Genomic DNA, 13,471 nt, shown 5'->3' with positions numbered 1-13,471 from the left:
GGAGATGGAGAAATGTTGAGAGACAGAGTGTATCCTTTCTGCCCCTCAAAGCCCTTCGTGTCTCCTGTGTCCCCTGTGTCCCCCGTGACCCCATGCTCTGCATGTCCCCCATGCTCCCTGCACGCCCAGCCACTTCTCTGCCCCCCAAACCCTGCAAAGCTTCCTGTGATCCCCATGGCCCTCATGACCCCTGTACCCCTCAAAGCCCCCTTTACTCTCTGTGGCCCTTGCAGCACCAAAAGCCCCCTGTGACCTCAAAGCCTTCTGTGTCTCCAAACTCTTCCTCTTCCCTGTACCCCCTTGTAACCCCTGTGCACCCCAAACCCTCTCATGTCCCCAAAACCCCCATGTTTGCTGTACCCCCTTACAGCCCTTTTGCACCCCAAAGCTCCTCATGCCCCCAAAGCCTCCTGTGTCCCTAAACTCTTCATCTTCCCTGTACCCCCTTGTAACCCCTGTGCACCCCAAACCCTCTCATGTCCCCAAAACCCCCATGTTTGCTGTACCCCCTTACAGCCCTTGTGCACCCCAAAGCTCCTCATGCCCCCAAAGCCTCTCATGTCCCCAAAGTCTCCTGTTCCCCCAAACTCCCCGGGTTCCCTGTACCCCCTTGCAACCCCTGTGCACCCCAAAGCTCCTCAGGCCCCCAAAGCTCCTCATGCCCCCAAACTCCCCGTGTTCTCTGTACCCCCTTACAACCCCTGTGCACCCCAAAGCTCCTCATGCCCCCAAAGCTGCTCATACCCCCAAAGCCTCTCATGTCCCCAAACTCTTCTTCTTCCCTGTACCCCCTTGTAACCCCTGTTCACCCCAAAGCTCCTCATGCCCCCAGAGCTCCTCAGGCCCCCAAGGCTCCCCATGCCCCCAAACCCGCTCATGTCCCCAAATTCTTCTTCTTCCCTGGACCCCCTTACAACCCCTGTGCACCCCAAAGCCGCAGACCCTCAAGGACGGGCGGCACCCCCAGGGCGAGCAGATGTACCGTCGGTACGGGCACTGCGGGGGTCCCCACGGCTTGTCCCCACGGTCCTGTGTCCCCAGAGCCCTCCATGCCCTCCTTGTCCTTTCTGCCCCTCAAAGCCCTTCGTGTCTCCTGTGTCCCCTGTGTCCCCCGTGACCCCATGCTCTGCATGTCCCCCATGCTCCCTGCACGCCCAGCCACTTCTCTGCCCCCCAAACCCTGCAAAGCTTCCTGTGATCCCCATGGCCCTCATGACCCCTGTACCCCTCAAAGCCCCCTTTACTCTCTGCGGCCCTTGCAGCACCAAAAGCCCCCTGTGACCTCAAAGCCTTCTGTGTCTAGGCCCCCAAGGCTCCCCATGCCCCCAAACCCGCTCATGTCCCCAAATTCTTCTTCTTCCCTGGACCCCCTTACAACCCCTGTGCACCCCAAAGCCTCTCATGTCCCCAAAGCTTCTCGTGTCCCCAAACTCCCCATGTTTGCTGTACCCCCTTACAGCCCTTGCGCACCCCAAAGCTCCTCATGCCCCCAAAGCCTCCTGTGTCCCCAAACTCTTCGTCTTCCCTGTACCGCCTTGTAACCCCTGTGCACCCCAAAGCTCCCCATACCCCCAAAGCTCCTCATGCCCTCAAAGCCTCTCATGTCCCCAAGCTCCCCATATTTGCTGTACCCCCTTGTAACCCCTGTGCCCCCCAAAGCTCCTCATGCCCTCAAAGGCTCTCATGTCCCCAAACTCCCCATGTTTGCTGTACCCCCTTACAGTCCTTGTGCACCCCAAAGCTCCTCATGCCCCCAAAGCTCCTCATGCCCCTAAAGCTTCTCATGTCCCCAAACTCCCCATGTTCCCTGTACCCCCTTACAACCCCTGTGCACACCAAAGCTTCTCAGGCCCCCAAAGCTCCTCAGGCCCCCAAAGCTCCCCATGCCCTCAAACCCTCTCGTGTCCCCAAACTCCCCATGTTTGCTGTACCCCCTTGTAACCCCTGTTCACCCCAAAGCTCCTCATGCCCCCAGAGCTCCTCAGGCCCCCAAAGCTCCCCATGCCCCCAAAGCCTCTCATGTCCCCAAACTCTTCCTCTGCCCTGTACCCCTTACAACCCCTGTGCACCCCAAATCTCCTCATGTCCCCAAAGCGTCCTGTGTCCCCAAACTCCCCATGTTCCCTGTACCCCCTTAAAGCCCTTGTGCACCCCAAAGCTCCTCATCTCCCCAAAGCTCCCCATGCCCCCAAAGCTCCTCATGTCCCCAGAGCCCCCCATGTCCCCAAAGCCCCCCGTGCCCCCAGAGCCCCCCATGCCCCCAGAGCCCCCCGTGCCCCCCGAGCTCCCCGCGGCCCCTGTCCCCTGCTGACACCTCCCTGCCCGCAGCGTGTACCGCCTGCACGAGCGCCTGGTGTCCATCCGCACTGAGTACAACCTGCGGCTCAAGTCGGGGGCGCCGGCGGCCGCGGTGACAGCGCCGGTGACATCGGCGCAGCGGCGGCCGGAGCCGGACGAGGCCCCGCTGCGCTACCTGCAGGAGCTGCTGGCCTGGGTGGAGGAGAACCAGCGGCGCGTGGCCGCCGCCGAGTGGGGCGCGGACCTGCCCACCGTGGAGACCCACCTGGGCGCCCACCGCGGGCTGCACCGCGCCATCGAGGAGTTCCGTGCCAAGGTGGAGCGGGCACGGGCGGATGAGGTGAGGCCCCTGGGTGCTGGGGACACCCTGGTGCTGGGGGTGATGGGGTGAGATCCTGCAGGGTGCTGGGGACACCCTGGTGCTGGGGGTGACAGGTGAGACCCCTGGGTGCTGGGGATCCCCAGATCCTGAGGGTGACAGGGTGAGACCCCTGGGTGCTAGGGACACCCTGCTGCTGGGGGTGACAGGGTGAGACCCCTGGTGCTGGGGACACCCTGCTGCTGGGGGTGATGGGGTGAGACCCTGCAGGGTGCTGGGGACACCCTGGTTCTGGGGGTGACAGGTGAGACCCCTGGGTGCTGGGGACACCCTGGTGCTGGGGGTGATGGGGTGAGACCCTGCAGGGTGCTGGGGACACCCTGGTGCTGGGGCAGGGTGAGACCCTGCAGGGTGCTGGGGACACCCTGGTGCTGGGGGGTGACAGGGTGAGACCCCTGGGTGCTGGGGACACCCTGGTCATTGGAGTGACAGGGTGAGACCCTGCAGGGTGCTGGGGACACTCTGGTGCTGAGGGTGACAGGGTGAGACCCTGCAGGATGCTGGGGATCCCCAGGTCCTGGGGGTCCTCTGGGGCTGTCCCCACTCTTTTTCAAGGGGTCCCCCCTCCCCTGCTCCTGAGCATTCCTGTGGGGCTGCCTTTGCTCTGTGCCTCAGGGTCCCTGAAGCACCATGGCCACCCCTCTTTCTGCTCCCCAAAGCCCCCAGGCTCACCCACCTCTGCTCCTGGGGCCGTGCCCAGCCTGCTGGGGGGGCGGTTTGGGGAGAGCAGCCCATCCCGGCCCCCACAGCCTCAGCCCCCAGCTGTGCCCTTGCTCTGGAGCCCCTCGGGAGCCCAGGGTGCCCCAGGAGGGTGGGGGGCACCGTGCCCCGAGGGCACCCCCCGCACCCCTGGTGCAGTGCCCTCCCCACGAGTCCCCGCTGTCGCTCCCCTTGGGGGGTTCAGGGGGGTTTCTGGGTGGGGGTCCTGGAGCTGACGGTGTCTCCTGCAGACCCAGCTGTCCCCCGGCCCCAGCGGCGCCTACCGGGAGTGCCTGGGCAAGCTGGAGCTGCAGTATGCCAAGCTGCTGGTGAGCCCGGGGCGTGGGAGGGAGTGGGGCACATGTGGGGGGACCTGCTGGGGACGTGTGAGGGGTCAGGGGGGTGGGAGATATGGGGGGACCTGCTGGGGACGTGTGGCCTGGGGGGTCATGGGGGGTGGGAGACATGAGGGGACGTCATGGGGAGGGGGTGTGTGCCATGCTGGGGACCTGGCGGGGGTGTGTGACCTGCTGGAGGAGGGTGTGACAGGAGGGGGGACAGTGGAGGCGGATGGGTGCTGGCAGTGAGTGTGGGGAGGAGGATGGGGAGATGTGGGGCAGGAGGATGCGGGACATGGGGGAAAGTGGGGAGGAGGATAAGGGGGGACAGGGGGTGTGGAGGGAGCAGCCCTGTGGGGTGAGGCCGTGCAGGGTGAGGACACAGCTGCCAAGCACCCCCTGTGGCTCCCCAGAACTCCTCCAAGTCGCGGCTGCGGCACCTGGAGAGTCTCCATGGCTTCGTCAGTGCCGCCACCAAAGAGCTGCTGTGGCTGAGCGAGCGCGAGGAGGAGGAGGTGGCCTTCGACTGGAGCCACAACAACCCCGCCATGGCTGCCAAGAAGGAGAGTTACTCGGTACGGGCACGGCACGGGGTGGACACGGACATGGGGATGGACACGGACACAGGGATGGACACGGACATGGGGATGGACACAGACACGGGGATGGACATGGACATGGGGATGGGCATAGGGATGGGCACGGACATGGGCACAGACACAGGGATGGACACGGACACGGGGATGGACACGGACGCAGGGATGGGCATGGCACAGGGATGGACACAGACATGGGGATAGGCACAGACGCAACATGGGTACAGGGATGGACATGGACGTGGGGATGGGCATGGACACAGGGATGGACACGGACATGGGGATGGACACAACATGGGCATGGACACAGGGGTGGACATGGGGATGGACAGGGACATGGGCACAGACAGGGATGGACACAGACACGGGGATAGGCATGGACACAGAGATGGACATAGGGATGGGCAAAGACACGGGGATGGACATGGATGTGGGGATGGACACGGACACAGGGATGGACATAGGGATGGGCACGGACTTGGGCACAGACGCAGGGATGGACACGGACACGGTGTCGTGGTGCCTCACGGGCATGAGGATGGGCACAGACATAACATGGGTACAGGGATGGGCATGGACATGGGCATGGACACGGGAATGGACACAGGGATGGATATGGGATGGGCACGGACATGGGCACAGACACAGGGATCGGCACGGACACGGGCATGAGGATGGGCATGGACACAACATGGGTACAGGGATGGACACAGGGATGGGCATGAACACAGACACGGACACGGGGATGGACACGGACATGTGCATGAGGATGGGCACAGACACGGACACGGGCATGGACACAACATGGACATAGACACGGGCAGGGACACAGAGATGGACACGGGGATGGGCATGGACATGTGCACAGACATGAGGATGAGCACAGACATGACATAGACATGGACATGGACATGGGGATGGGCATGGACACGGGTGCAGGGATGGATGTGGACACAGGTATGGGCATGGACATGGGCATGGGGATGGGCACAGACACGACATGGGCACAGGGATGGACACAGACACGGATGCAGGGATGGGTGTGGACAAGGACACAGAGATGGGCATGGGCATGGCCATGACATGGACATGCATATGGGCAGACACGCATGGCGGACACAGCTGCTCCATGTGGACACACCCATGGACACACACACGTGTGCCATCCCCACACATGGACATGCACATGGCTGGGTCACGTGGTCCCCTCCCTGCTCTGTAGCACTGATCCCCCATGTGCCCCCACACCCAGAACCCCCAGAACCCTCTGAGCACCCCCAGAGCCCCCCTTGCACACACAGTCCCAGGTAATCATACACACAGAGCTTGTGCACACATGTGTGAGCCCTGAACCCTGCCCTGCACACGTGTGTGAGCGCTGTCCCCCTGCCCTGCACACGTGTGTGAGCGCTGTCTGCATGGACTGGGGGATCTGGGGGGATGTGGGCAATCTGGAGGGGGCCTGGGGGTCTCGGTGACCTTGGGGGAAATGAAGGGGCTGGGAGAGTCTGAGGGGCACCTTGGGGCCTTGGTGGGTTGGGGAGGGGGTTCAGGAGGGTCTGGGCATTGAGGGGTCACTGGTGTGGGGAGCAGTGGTCACTGAGGGTCACTGGTGTGGGGTGCAGTGTGCACTGGGGGTCACTGGTGTGGGGGTGCAGTGGTCACTGAGGGTCACTGGTGTGGGGAGCAGTGGGCACTGGGCGTCAGTGGTGTACACGTGTGTGAGCGCTGCCCCCTGGCCCTGCACACGTGTGTGAGCCCTGCCCCCCTGCCCTGCACACGTGTGTGAGCGCTGCCCCCCGGCCCTGCACACATGTGTGAGCCCTGCCCCCTGAGCCTTGCACACGTGTGTGAGCCCCACCCCTGCCCTGCACACGTGTGTGAGCCCTGAACCCTGCCCTGCACACGTGTGTGAGTGGGGCTGGGAGAGTCTGAGGGGCACCTTGGGGCCTTGGTGGGTTGGGGAGGGGGTTCAGGAGGGTCTGGGCATTGAGGGGTCACTGGTGTGGGGAGCAGTGGTCACTGAGGGTCACTGGTGTGGGGTGCAGTGTGCACTGGGGGTCACTGGTGTGGGGGTGCAGTGGTCACTGAGGGTCACTGGTGTGGGGAGCAGTGGTCACTGAGGGTCACTGGTGTGGGGGTGCAGTGGTGTGGTGTAAGGGTCACTGCCTGTAGCACTGCGTGTGCAGGTGTGAGTGCAGGCCAGGTGTGAGTGCAGGCCAGGTGCGAGTGCAGGTCAGGCGTGGGTGTGGGCACCTGTAGCGGTGCAGGTGCCCTCGGTGCCAGCCCCGGTGTCCCCCCTCCTCCCGCCAGGCGTTCCTGGCAGCGCTGCAGACCCAGTGGAGCTGGATGCTCCACCCCTGAGCCTTGCACACGTGTGTGAGCCCCACCCCTGCCCTGCACACGTGTGTGAGCCCTGAACCCTGCCCTGCACACGTGTGTGAGTGCTGCCCCCGCCGCAGGCGCTGATGCGGGAGCTGGAGCTGCGGGAGCGGCGCATCCAGGAGCTGCGGACCACGGGCGAGCGGCTGCTGCGAGAGGAGCACCCCAGGGTGCAGACTCTGGAGGTGGGCGTGGGGCAAACTGGGGGGCACGACAGGGGCTGGGGGCAGTGGTCACTGAGGGTCACTGGTGTGGGGGTGCAGTGGTGTGGTGTAAGGGTCACTGCCTGTAGCACTGCGTGTGCAGGTGTGAGTGCAGGCCAGGTGTGAGTGCAGGTGTGGGTGCAGGCCAGGCGTGGGTGTGGGCACCTGTAGCGGTGCAGGTGCCCTCGGTGCCAGCCCCGGTGTCCCCGCTCCTCCCGCCAGGCGTTCCTGGCAGCGCTGCAGACCCAGTGGAGCTGGATGCTCCAGCTCTGCTGCTGCATCGAGACCCACCTGAAGGAGAACACCAACTACTTCCAGGTACGGGCGGGGTGCCAGGGCGGGGCCGGGAGTGGGAGGGAGGGCGTGGTGACCCCAGCACTGACCCCTGGCCCCCCCAGTTCTTCGCCGAGGTGCGGGAGGCCGAGGAGCTGCTGCGGAAGACGGAGGAGACGATGCGGCGCAAGTTCAGCTGCGACCGCGGCACCACGGCCACGCGCCTTGAGGACCTGCTGCAGGACCTCGCGGTGAGGGCAGCCCTGAGACCCCCAGCGAGACCCCCAGAGCCCGGGGAGACCCCCACAGTGACCCCCAGGGTGACCCTCCCAAGATCTGCAGGGTGACCCTGCTGCATCACCCTGTAGCGAGGGCAGGTGGGAGCGCAGGGGGACTTCCCATGTGGATCCCCCCAGGATCCTCAGGGTGACACCTCCAGGGTGACCCCAGCCCGATGGCAAGCCCAGGCTGACCCCACGTGCAGGGTGACCCCAGCCCCAGGCAGCTCTGGGGTGGCAGCTGCCAGGATGAGCCCCAAAATCAGAGTCCCAGAGCAGCCCCTGGGGTGTCCAGCTGCAGACTTCTGGGGTGCCCACCCCACTGCAGCTCCTGGGGTGACCCCCACACCCCATTGCTGCAACAGACCAGGGTGACCCCCCTGCCTCATATTCCTGACCCTTCCCTGGACTCCCTGGACACCCCCCAAAACCCCAAGAGCTCCCAATACCTTTGGGACCTCCTGATATTTCTGATCTCACTCAAAAAAACTGGTACCTCCCTAAAATTCTGGTGCCCCTCAACACCACGAATTACCCCAAATCCTGAGGTGTCCCAAACCTGCCCTCCACAGGAGCAGAAGGAGCAGCTGGCGGAGTTGGGGGCGCAGCTGGGGGGTCTCTCCCGCCGCGCCAGGACCATCGTGCAGCTGAAGCCACGCAGCCCCTCGACACCCCTGCAGGGCCGCCCCCCCATCCAGGCCGTCTGCGACTACAAGCAAATGGAGGTGGGGGACGCGAGGGTTGCGCTGGGGTTGGTTCCCCTGGGGAGGATGTGGGGAGCCATGGTGGGTCCAGCACCCCGCTCTGATGCTGCCCCAGCCCCGTGGTGGGGACAGAGGAGGACCCCCGCTCTGGTGTGACACCACCTTGGAGGACAAGGGGACACATGGGGGACCTCCCACCCTTCTCTCATTCTGCCCCAGCCCCATGGGGGGACACAAGGGGCCCTCTGCCCAGACTGAGACCACGCCAGGCCCGTAGGGGAATACGGGGGGGACACTGGGGAATGTGGGAGAGACACAGGCGGACACAAGGGCCCGCACCCCACCCTGACCCCCTGCCCCGCAGGTGACGGTGCACAAGAACGACGCCTGTGCCCTGGTGAACCACGCGCAGCCGCAGCAGTGGCGGGTGCTGAGCGCTGCTGGCAGCGAGGCCATCGTCCCCTCGGTCTGCTTCCTCCTGCCACCCCCCAACAAGGAGGCCCTGGACGCCGTGCACAGGTGGGGACAGTGCCCCTGCACCCCATTCGGGCTCCCCTGTGTCCCCACCTCTAACTCCACATCCCCACAGGCTGGAGAGCCACCACCAGCAGCTGCTGGGGCTGTGGCAGCAGCTGCACCAGGACCTGCGCAGCCTCCGCGCCTGGCAGTACCTGACCCGGGACATCCAGCAGATCCACTCCTGGACGCACAAGGGTCACTGCCTGTAGCACTGCGTGTGCAGGTGTGAGTGCAGGCCAGGTGTGAGTGCAGGTGTGGGTGCAGGCCAGGCGTGGGTGTGGGCACCTGTAGCGGTGCAGGTGCCCTCGGTGCCAGCCCCGGTGTCCCCCCTCCTCCCGCCAGGCGTTCCTGGCAGCGCTGCAGACCCAGTGGAGCTGGATGCTCCAGCTCTGCTGCTGCATCGAGACCCACCTGAAGGAGAACACCAACTACTTCCAGGTACGGGCGGGGTGCCAGGGCGGGGCCGGGAGTGGGGGGGAGGGCGTGGTGACCCCAGCGCTGACCCCTGGCCCCCCCAGTTCTTCGCCGAGGTGCGGGAGGCCGAGGAGCTGCTGCGGAAGACGGAGGAGACGATGCGGCGCAAGTTCAGCTGCGACCGCGGCACCACGGCCACGCGCCTTGAGGACCTGCTGCAGGACCTCGCGGTGAGGGCAGCCCTGAGACCCCCAGCGAGACCCCCAGAGCCCGGGGAGACCCCCACAGTGACCCCCAGGGTGACCCTCCCAAGATCTGCAGGGTGACCCTGCTGCATCACCCTGTAGCGAGGGCAGGTGGGAGCGCAGGGGGACTTCCCATGTGGATCCCCCCAGGATCCTCAGGGTGACACCTCCAGGGTGACCCCAGCCCGATGGCAAGCCCAGGCTGACCCCACGTGCAGGGTGACCCCAGCCCCAGGCAGCTCTGGGGTGGCAGCTGCCAGGATGAGCCCCAAAATCAGAGTCCCACAGCAGCCCCTGGGGTGTCCAGCTGCAGACTTCTGGGATGCCCACCCCACTGCAGCCCCTGGGGTGACCCCCACACCCCATTGCTGCAACAGACCAGGGTGACCCCCCTGCCTCATATTCCTGACCCCTCCCTAAACTCCCTGGACCCCCGCCAAAACCCCAAGAACTCCCCAAACCTTTGGGACCTCCTGATATTTTTGAGCTCTCCCAAAAAAACCGGTACCTCCCTAAAATTCTGGTGCCCCTCAACACCACGAATTACCCCAAATCCTGAGGTGTCCCAAACCTGCCCTCCACAGGAGCAGAAGGAGCAGCTGGCGGAGTTGGGGGCGCAGCTGGGGGGTCTCTCCCGCCGTGCCAGGACCATCGTGCAGCTGAAGCCACGCAGCCCCTCGACACCCCTGCAGGGCCGCCCCCCCATCCAGGCCGTCTGCGACTACAAGCAAATGGAGGTGGGGGACGCGAGGGTTGCGCTGGGGTTGGTTCCCCTGGGGAGGATGTGGGGAGCCATGGTGGGTCCAGCACCCCGCTCTGATGCTGCCCCAGCCCCGTGGGGAGACACTGGAGGACCCCACCCCCCTCTGGTGTGACACCACCTTGGAGGACAAGGGGACACATGGGGGACCTCCCACCCTTCTCTCATTCTGCCCCAGCCCCATGGGGGGACACAAGGGGGGACACAAGGAGCCCTCTGCCCAGACTGAGACCACGCCAGGCCCGTAGGGGAATACGGGGGGGACACTGGGGAATGTGGGAGAGACACAGGCGGACACAAGGGCCCGCACCCCACCCTGACCCCCTGCCCCGCAGGTGACGGTGCACAAGAACGACGCCTGTGCCCTGGTGAACCACGCGCAGCCGCAGCAGTGGCGGGTGCTGAGCGCCGCCGGCAGCGAGGCCATCGTCCCCTCGGTCTGCTTCCTCCTGCCACCCCCCAACAAGGAGGCCCTGGACGCCGTGCACAGGTGGGGACAGTGCCCCTGCACCCCATTCGGGCTTCCCTGTGTCCCCACCTCTAACTCCACATCCCCACAGGCTGGAGAGCCACCACCAGCAGCTGCTGGGGCTGTGGCAGCAGCTGCACCAGGACCTGCGCAGCCTCCGCGCCTGGCAGTACCTGACCCGGGACATCCAGCAGATCCACTCCTGGACGCACGTCACGGTGAGTTCCTGGGGGTCCCGGAGCGGCACGGGGGTCCCGGGGGTCCCAGCGGGGGCTGACATGGCCGTGACCCCCCCAGTTCCGCACGCTGCCGGCCGAGGAGGTGCGTCAGGTCCTGTCCAGCCTGGAGAGGCACTACCAGGAGTTCCTGCGGGACAGCCAGGACTCCCAGAGCTTCCAGCCCGACGACCGGCTGCAGGTGGAGCGCGACTACAACGCCTGCACTCACAAATACGAGCTGCTGCTGCGTAGCCAGGAGAAAGGTGGGTGTCCCCTCTGAAGGGTGGGGGTCCCCAGGGTTTCCCCAGGTCCTTGTGGTGTCCCTGGGGTATCGCCATAGAGCTGAGCTGTCCCAGTCTCCCCCTCCTCACATTGGTTCCTGGGGTGTCCCCAGGGTGCTGAGCCATCCCTGCATCTCCCCTTCCCACCATGGGTGCCGGTGTTGTCCCCACAGTCTGAGCCATCCTCGTGTCCCCTCTCCCTGCTGTGGGTCGCCAAGGTGTCCCTGTGGTGCTGAGACATCCCTGTGTCCCCCCTTCCCACCATGGGTGCCCGTGTTGTCCCCACACTCTGAGCCATCCCTGTGTCCCCTCTCCATGGTGTGGGTGGCCCTGGACGCCGTGCACAGGTGGGGACAGTGCCCCTGCACCCCATTCGGGCTTCCCTGTGTCCCCACCTCTAACTCCACATCCCCACAGGCTGGAGAGCCACCACCAGCAGCTGCTGGGGCTGTGGCAGCAGCTGCACCAGGACCTGCGCAGCCTCCGCGCCTGGCAGTACCTGACCCGGGACATCCAGCAGATCCACTCCTGGACGCACGTCACGGTGAGTTCCTGGGGGTCCCGGAGCGGCACGGGGGTCCCGGGGGTCCCAGCGGGGGCTGACATGGCCGTGACCCCCCCAGTTCCGCACGCTGCCGGCCGAGGAGGTGCGTCAGGTCCTGTCCAGCCTGGAGAGGCACTACCAGGAGTTCCTGCGGGACAGCCAGGACTCCCAGAGCTTCCAGCCCGACGACCGGCTGCAGGTGGAGCGCGACTACAACGCCTGCACTCACAAATACGAGCTGCTGCTGCGTAGCCAGGAGAAAGGTGGGTGTCCCCTCTGAAGGGTGGGGGTCCCCAGGGTTTCCCCAGGTCCTTGTGGTGTCCCTGGGGTATCGCCATAGAGCTGAGCTGTCCCAGTCTCCCCCCTCCTCACATTGGTTCCTGGGGTGTCCCCAGGGTGCTGAGCCATCCCTGCATCTCCCCTTCCCACCATGGGTGCCGGTGTTGTCCCCACAGTCTGAGCCATCCCTGTGTCCCCTCTCCCTGCTGTGGGTCCCCATGGTGCTGAGCCATCCCCCTGTCCCCTGGCCGTGCTGTGGGTTCCCAGGGTGTCCCTACTGTGTGTTCCCAGGGTGCTGAGCCATCCCAGTGTCCCCTCTCCCTCTGTGTGTCCCCAGAGTGTCCCCGTGGTGCTGAGCCATCGCGGTGTCCCCTCTCCCTGCTCTGGGTCCCCATGGTGCTGAGCCATCGCGGTGTCCCCTCTCCCTGCTCTGGGTCCCCATGGTGCTGAGCCATCGCGGTGTCCCCTCTCCCTGCTCTGGGTCCCCAGGGTGTCCCCATGCTGCTGAGCCATCGCGGTGTCACTGCGGGTCCCCGCGGTGTCCCCATGGTGTCCCAGGGCACTGAGCCGCCCCCCTGTCCCCGCAGGAGAGCAGGACGAGTCTCTGTGCAAGAGCTACATCTCGCAGCTGAAGGACATCCGGCTGCAGCTGGAGAGCTGCGAGAGCCGCACCGTGCACCGCCTGCGCCTGCCCCTCAAGGCCGACCCCCTGCGCGAGTGCGCCCAGCGCCAGGCGGAGCAGCAGGTGTGTGACACACGTGTGCCAGCCCAGGGGAGCTAACACAGTGGATCCCCCCAAGATCCGCCTCCAGGGTGACCCCAGCAAGCCCAGGCTGGCCCCACGTGCAGGGTGACACGCGTATGACATGCGTGTGACACGTGTAGTGCGCACAGATGGACACCTTGGTGCCAGGATGGGCCTGGGGGAATGGTTTGGGTTGGAAAAATGCTCAGAGCCCATTGAGTCCACCAAGGCCACCCCTGATCATGTCCCCAAATGATCCACATGGCTGTAAAATCTCCCCAGGAGTGGCACTCCAGCCCTGCCCTGGCAGCTGTGCCAGGACAGCCCTTTGCAGGAGTTTTCCCAATATCCCACCCAAACCTCTGCTGTCCACCAGCACAGACGGGCTGCAGAGCCTTCCCTGCTCTGCTCCTCCCGGGGTCCAAGAGCGGGAGCATTCTGTCAGGGGCTGGCCCTGGCCTCAGCAAGGACTGAGGGACTCCTTCCCTGCAGCAAACCCACCTGGAGCTGGAGGGCATCCAGAAGAACCTGGCCAAAGTCAGCGAGAAGACGGAGCAGGTGCTGGCGCAGCCGGAGCAGGCGGGCTCGGCCCCCGTCCTGCGCTCCGAGCTGGAGGTCACCCTGCGGAAGATGGAGCAGGTGTACAGCCTCTCCAGCATCTACCTGGAGAAGTGAGTGAGCCCTGGCACGTCACTCCTGGGCTGGAAACAAGCCTGGGTAGCTGGGAGGCCGTAGGGAGTCTGGAGAGAGCCAGCATGCCTTTCCCTTTCTTTTCCTTCCCTCTTCTTTTCTTCCTTTTGTTTCTCTTTTCCCTTTTTTTTTCCTTTTCCCGATTTTTTCCATTTCC

The 13,471-nt window shown here is 65.0% G+C and overlaps 1 protein-coding gene across 1 annotated transcript in view; it reads left to right on the top strand.

Annotated features, from left to right (window-relative positions):
• PLEC (plectin) overlaps nucleotides 1–13,471 on the top strand; it is a 95,568-nt gene that overhangs the window by 30,634 nt on the left and 51,463 nt on the right. Inside the window, exons 15-34 of the mRNA XM_039710855.1 lie at nucleotides 2,329–2,638; nucleotides 3,628–3,705; nucleotides 4,128–4,289; nucleotides 6,773–6,877; nucleotides 7,118–7,213; nucleotides 7,294–7,419; nucleotides 8,019–8,171; nucleotides 8,515–8,669; nucleotides 8,740–8,874; nucleotides 8,969–9,107; nucleotides 9,188–9,313; nucleotides 9,913–10,065; nucleotides 10,424–10,578; nucleotides 10,649–10,775; nucleotides 10,855–11,046; nucleotides 11,351–11,403; nucleotides 11,474–11,600; nucleotides 11,680–11,863; nucleotides 12,467–12,624; nucleotides 13,117–13,295. Coding sequence (XP_039566789.1) covers nucleotides 2,329–2,638; nucleotides 3,628–3,705; nucleotides 4,128–4,289; nucleotides 6,773–6,877; nucleotides 7,118–7,213; nucleotides 7,294–7,419; nucleotides 8,019–8,171; nucleotides 8,515–8,669; nucleotides 8,740–8,874; nucleotides 8,969–9,107; nucleotides 9,188–9,313; nucleotides 9,913–10,065; nucleotides 10,424–10,578; nucleotides 10,649–10,775; nucleotides 10,855–11,046; nucleotides 11,351–11,403; nucleotides 11,474–11,600; nucleotides 11,680–11,863; nucleotides 12,467–12,624; nucleotides 13,117–13,295 — 2,913 coding nt within the window. The remainder of the gene's footprint in view (nucleotides 1–2,328; nucleotides 2,639–3,627; nucleotides 3,706–4,127; nucleotides 4,290–6,772; nucleotides 6,878–7,117; nucleotides 7,214–7,293; nucleotides 7,420–8,018; nucleotides 8,172–8,514; nucleotides 8,670–8,739; nucleotides 8,875–8,968; nucleotides 9,108–9,187; nucleotides 9,314–9,912; nucleotides 10,066–10,423; nucleotides 10,579–10,648; nucleotides 10,776–10,854; nucleotides 11,047–11,350; nucleotides 11,404–11,473; nucleotides 11,601–11,679; nucleotides 11,864–12,466; nucleotides 12,625–13,116; nucleotides 13,296–13,471) is intronic.

Source organism: Passer montanus, unplaced genomic scaffold (genome assembly GCF_014805655.1).
Source record: "Passer montanus isolate IOZ18808 unplaced genomic scaffold, ASM1480565v1 scaffold233, whole genome shotgun sequence".
NCBI lineage: Eukaryota > Metazoa > Chordata > Aves > Passeriformes > Passeridae > Passer > Passer montanus.
The sequence above is the reverse complement of the archived record's forward strand: the minus strand, read 5'-3'. Positions and strand labels throughout refer to the sequence as shown.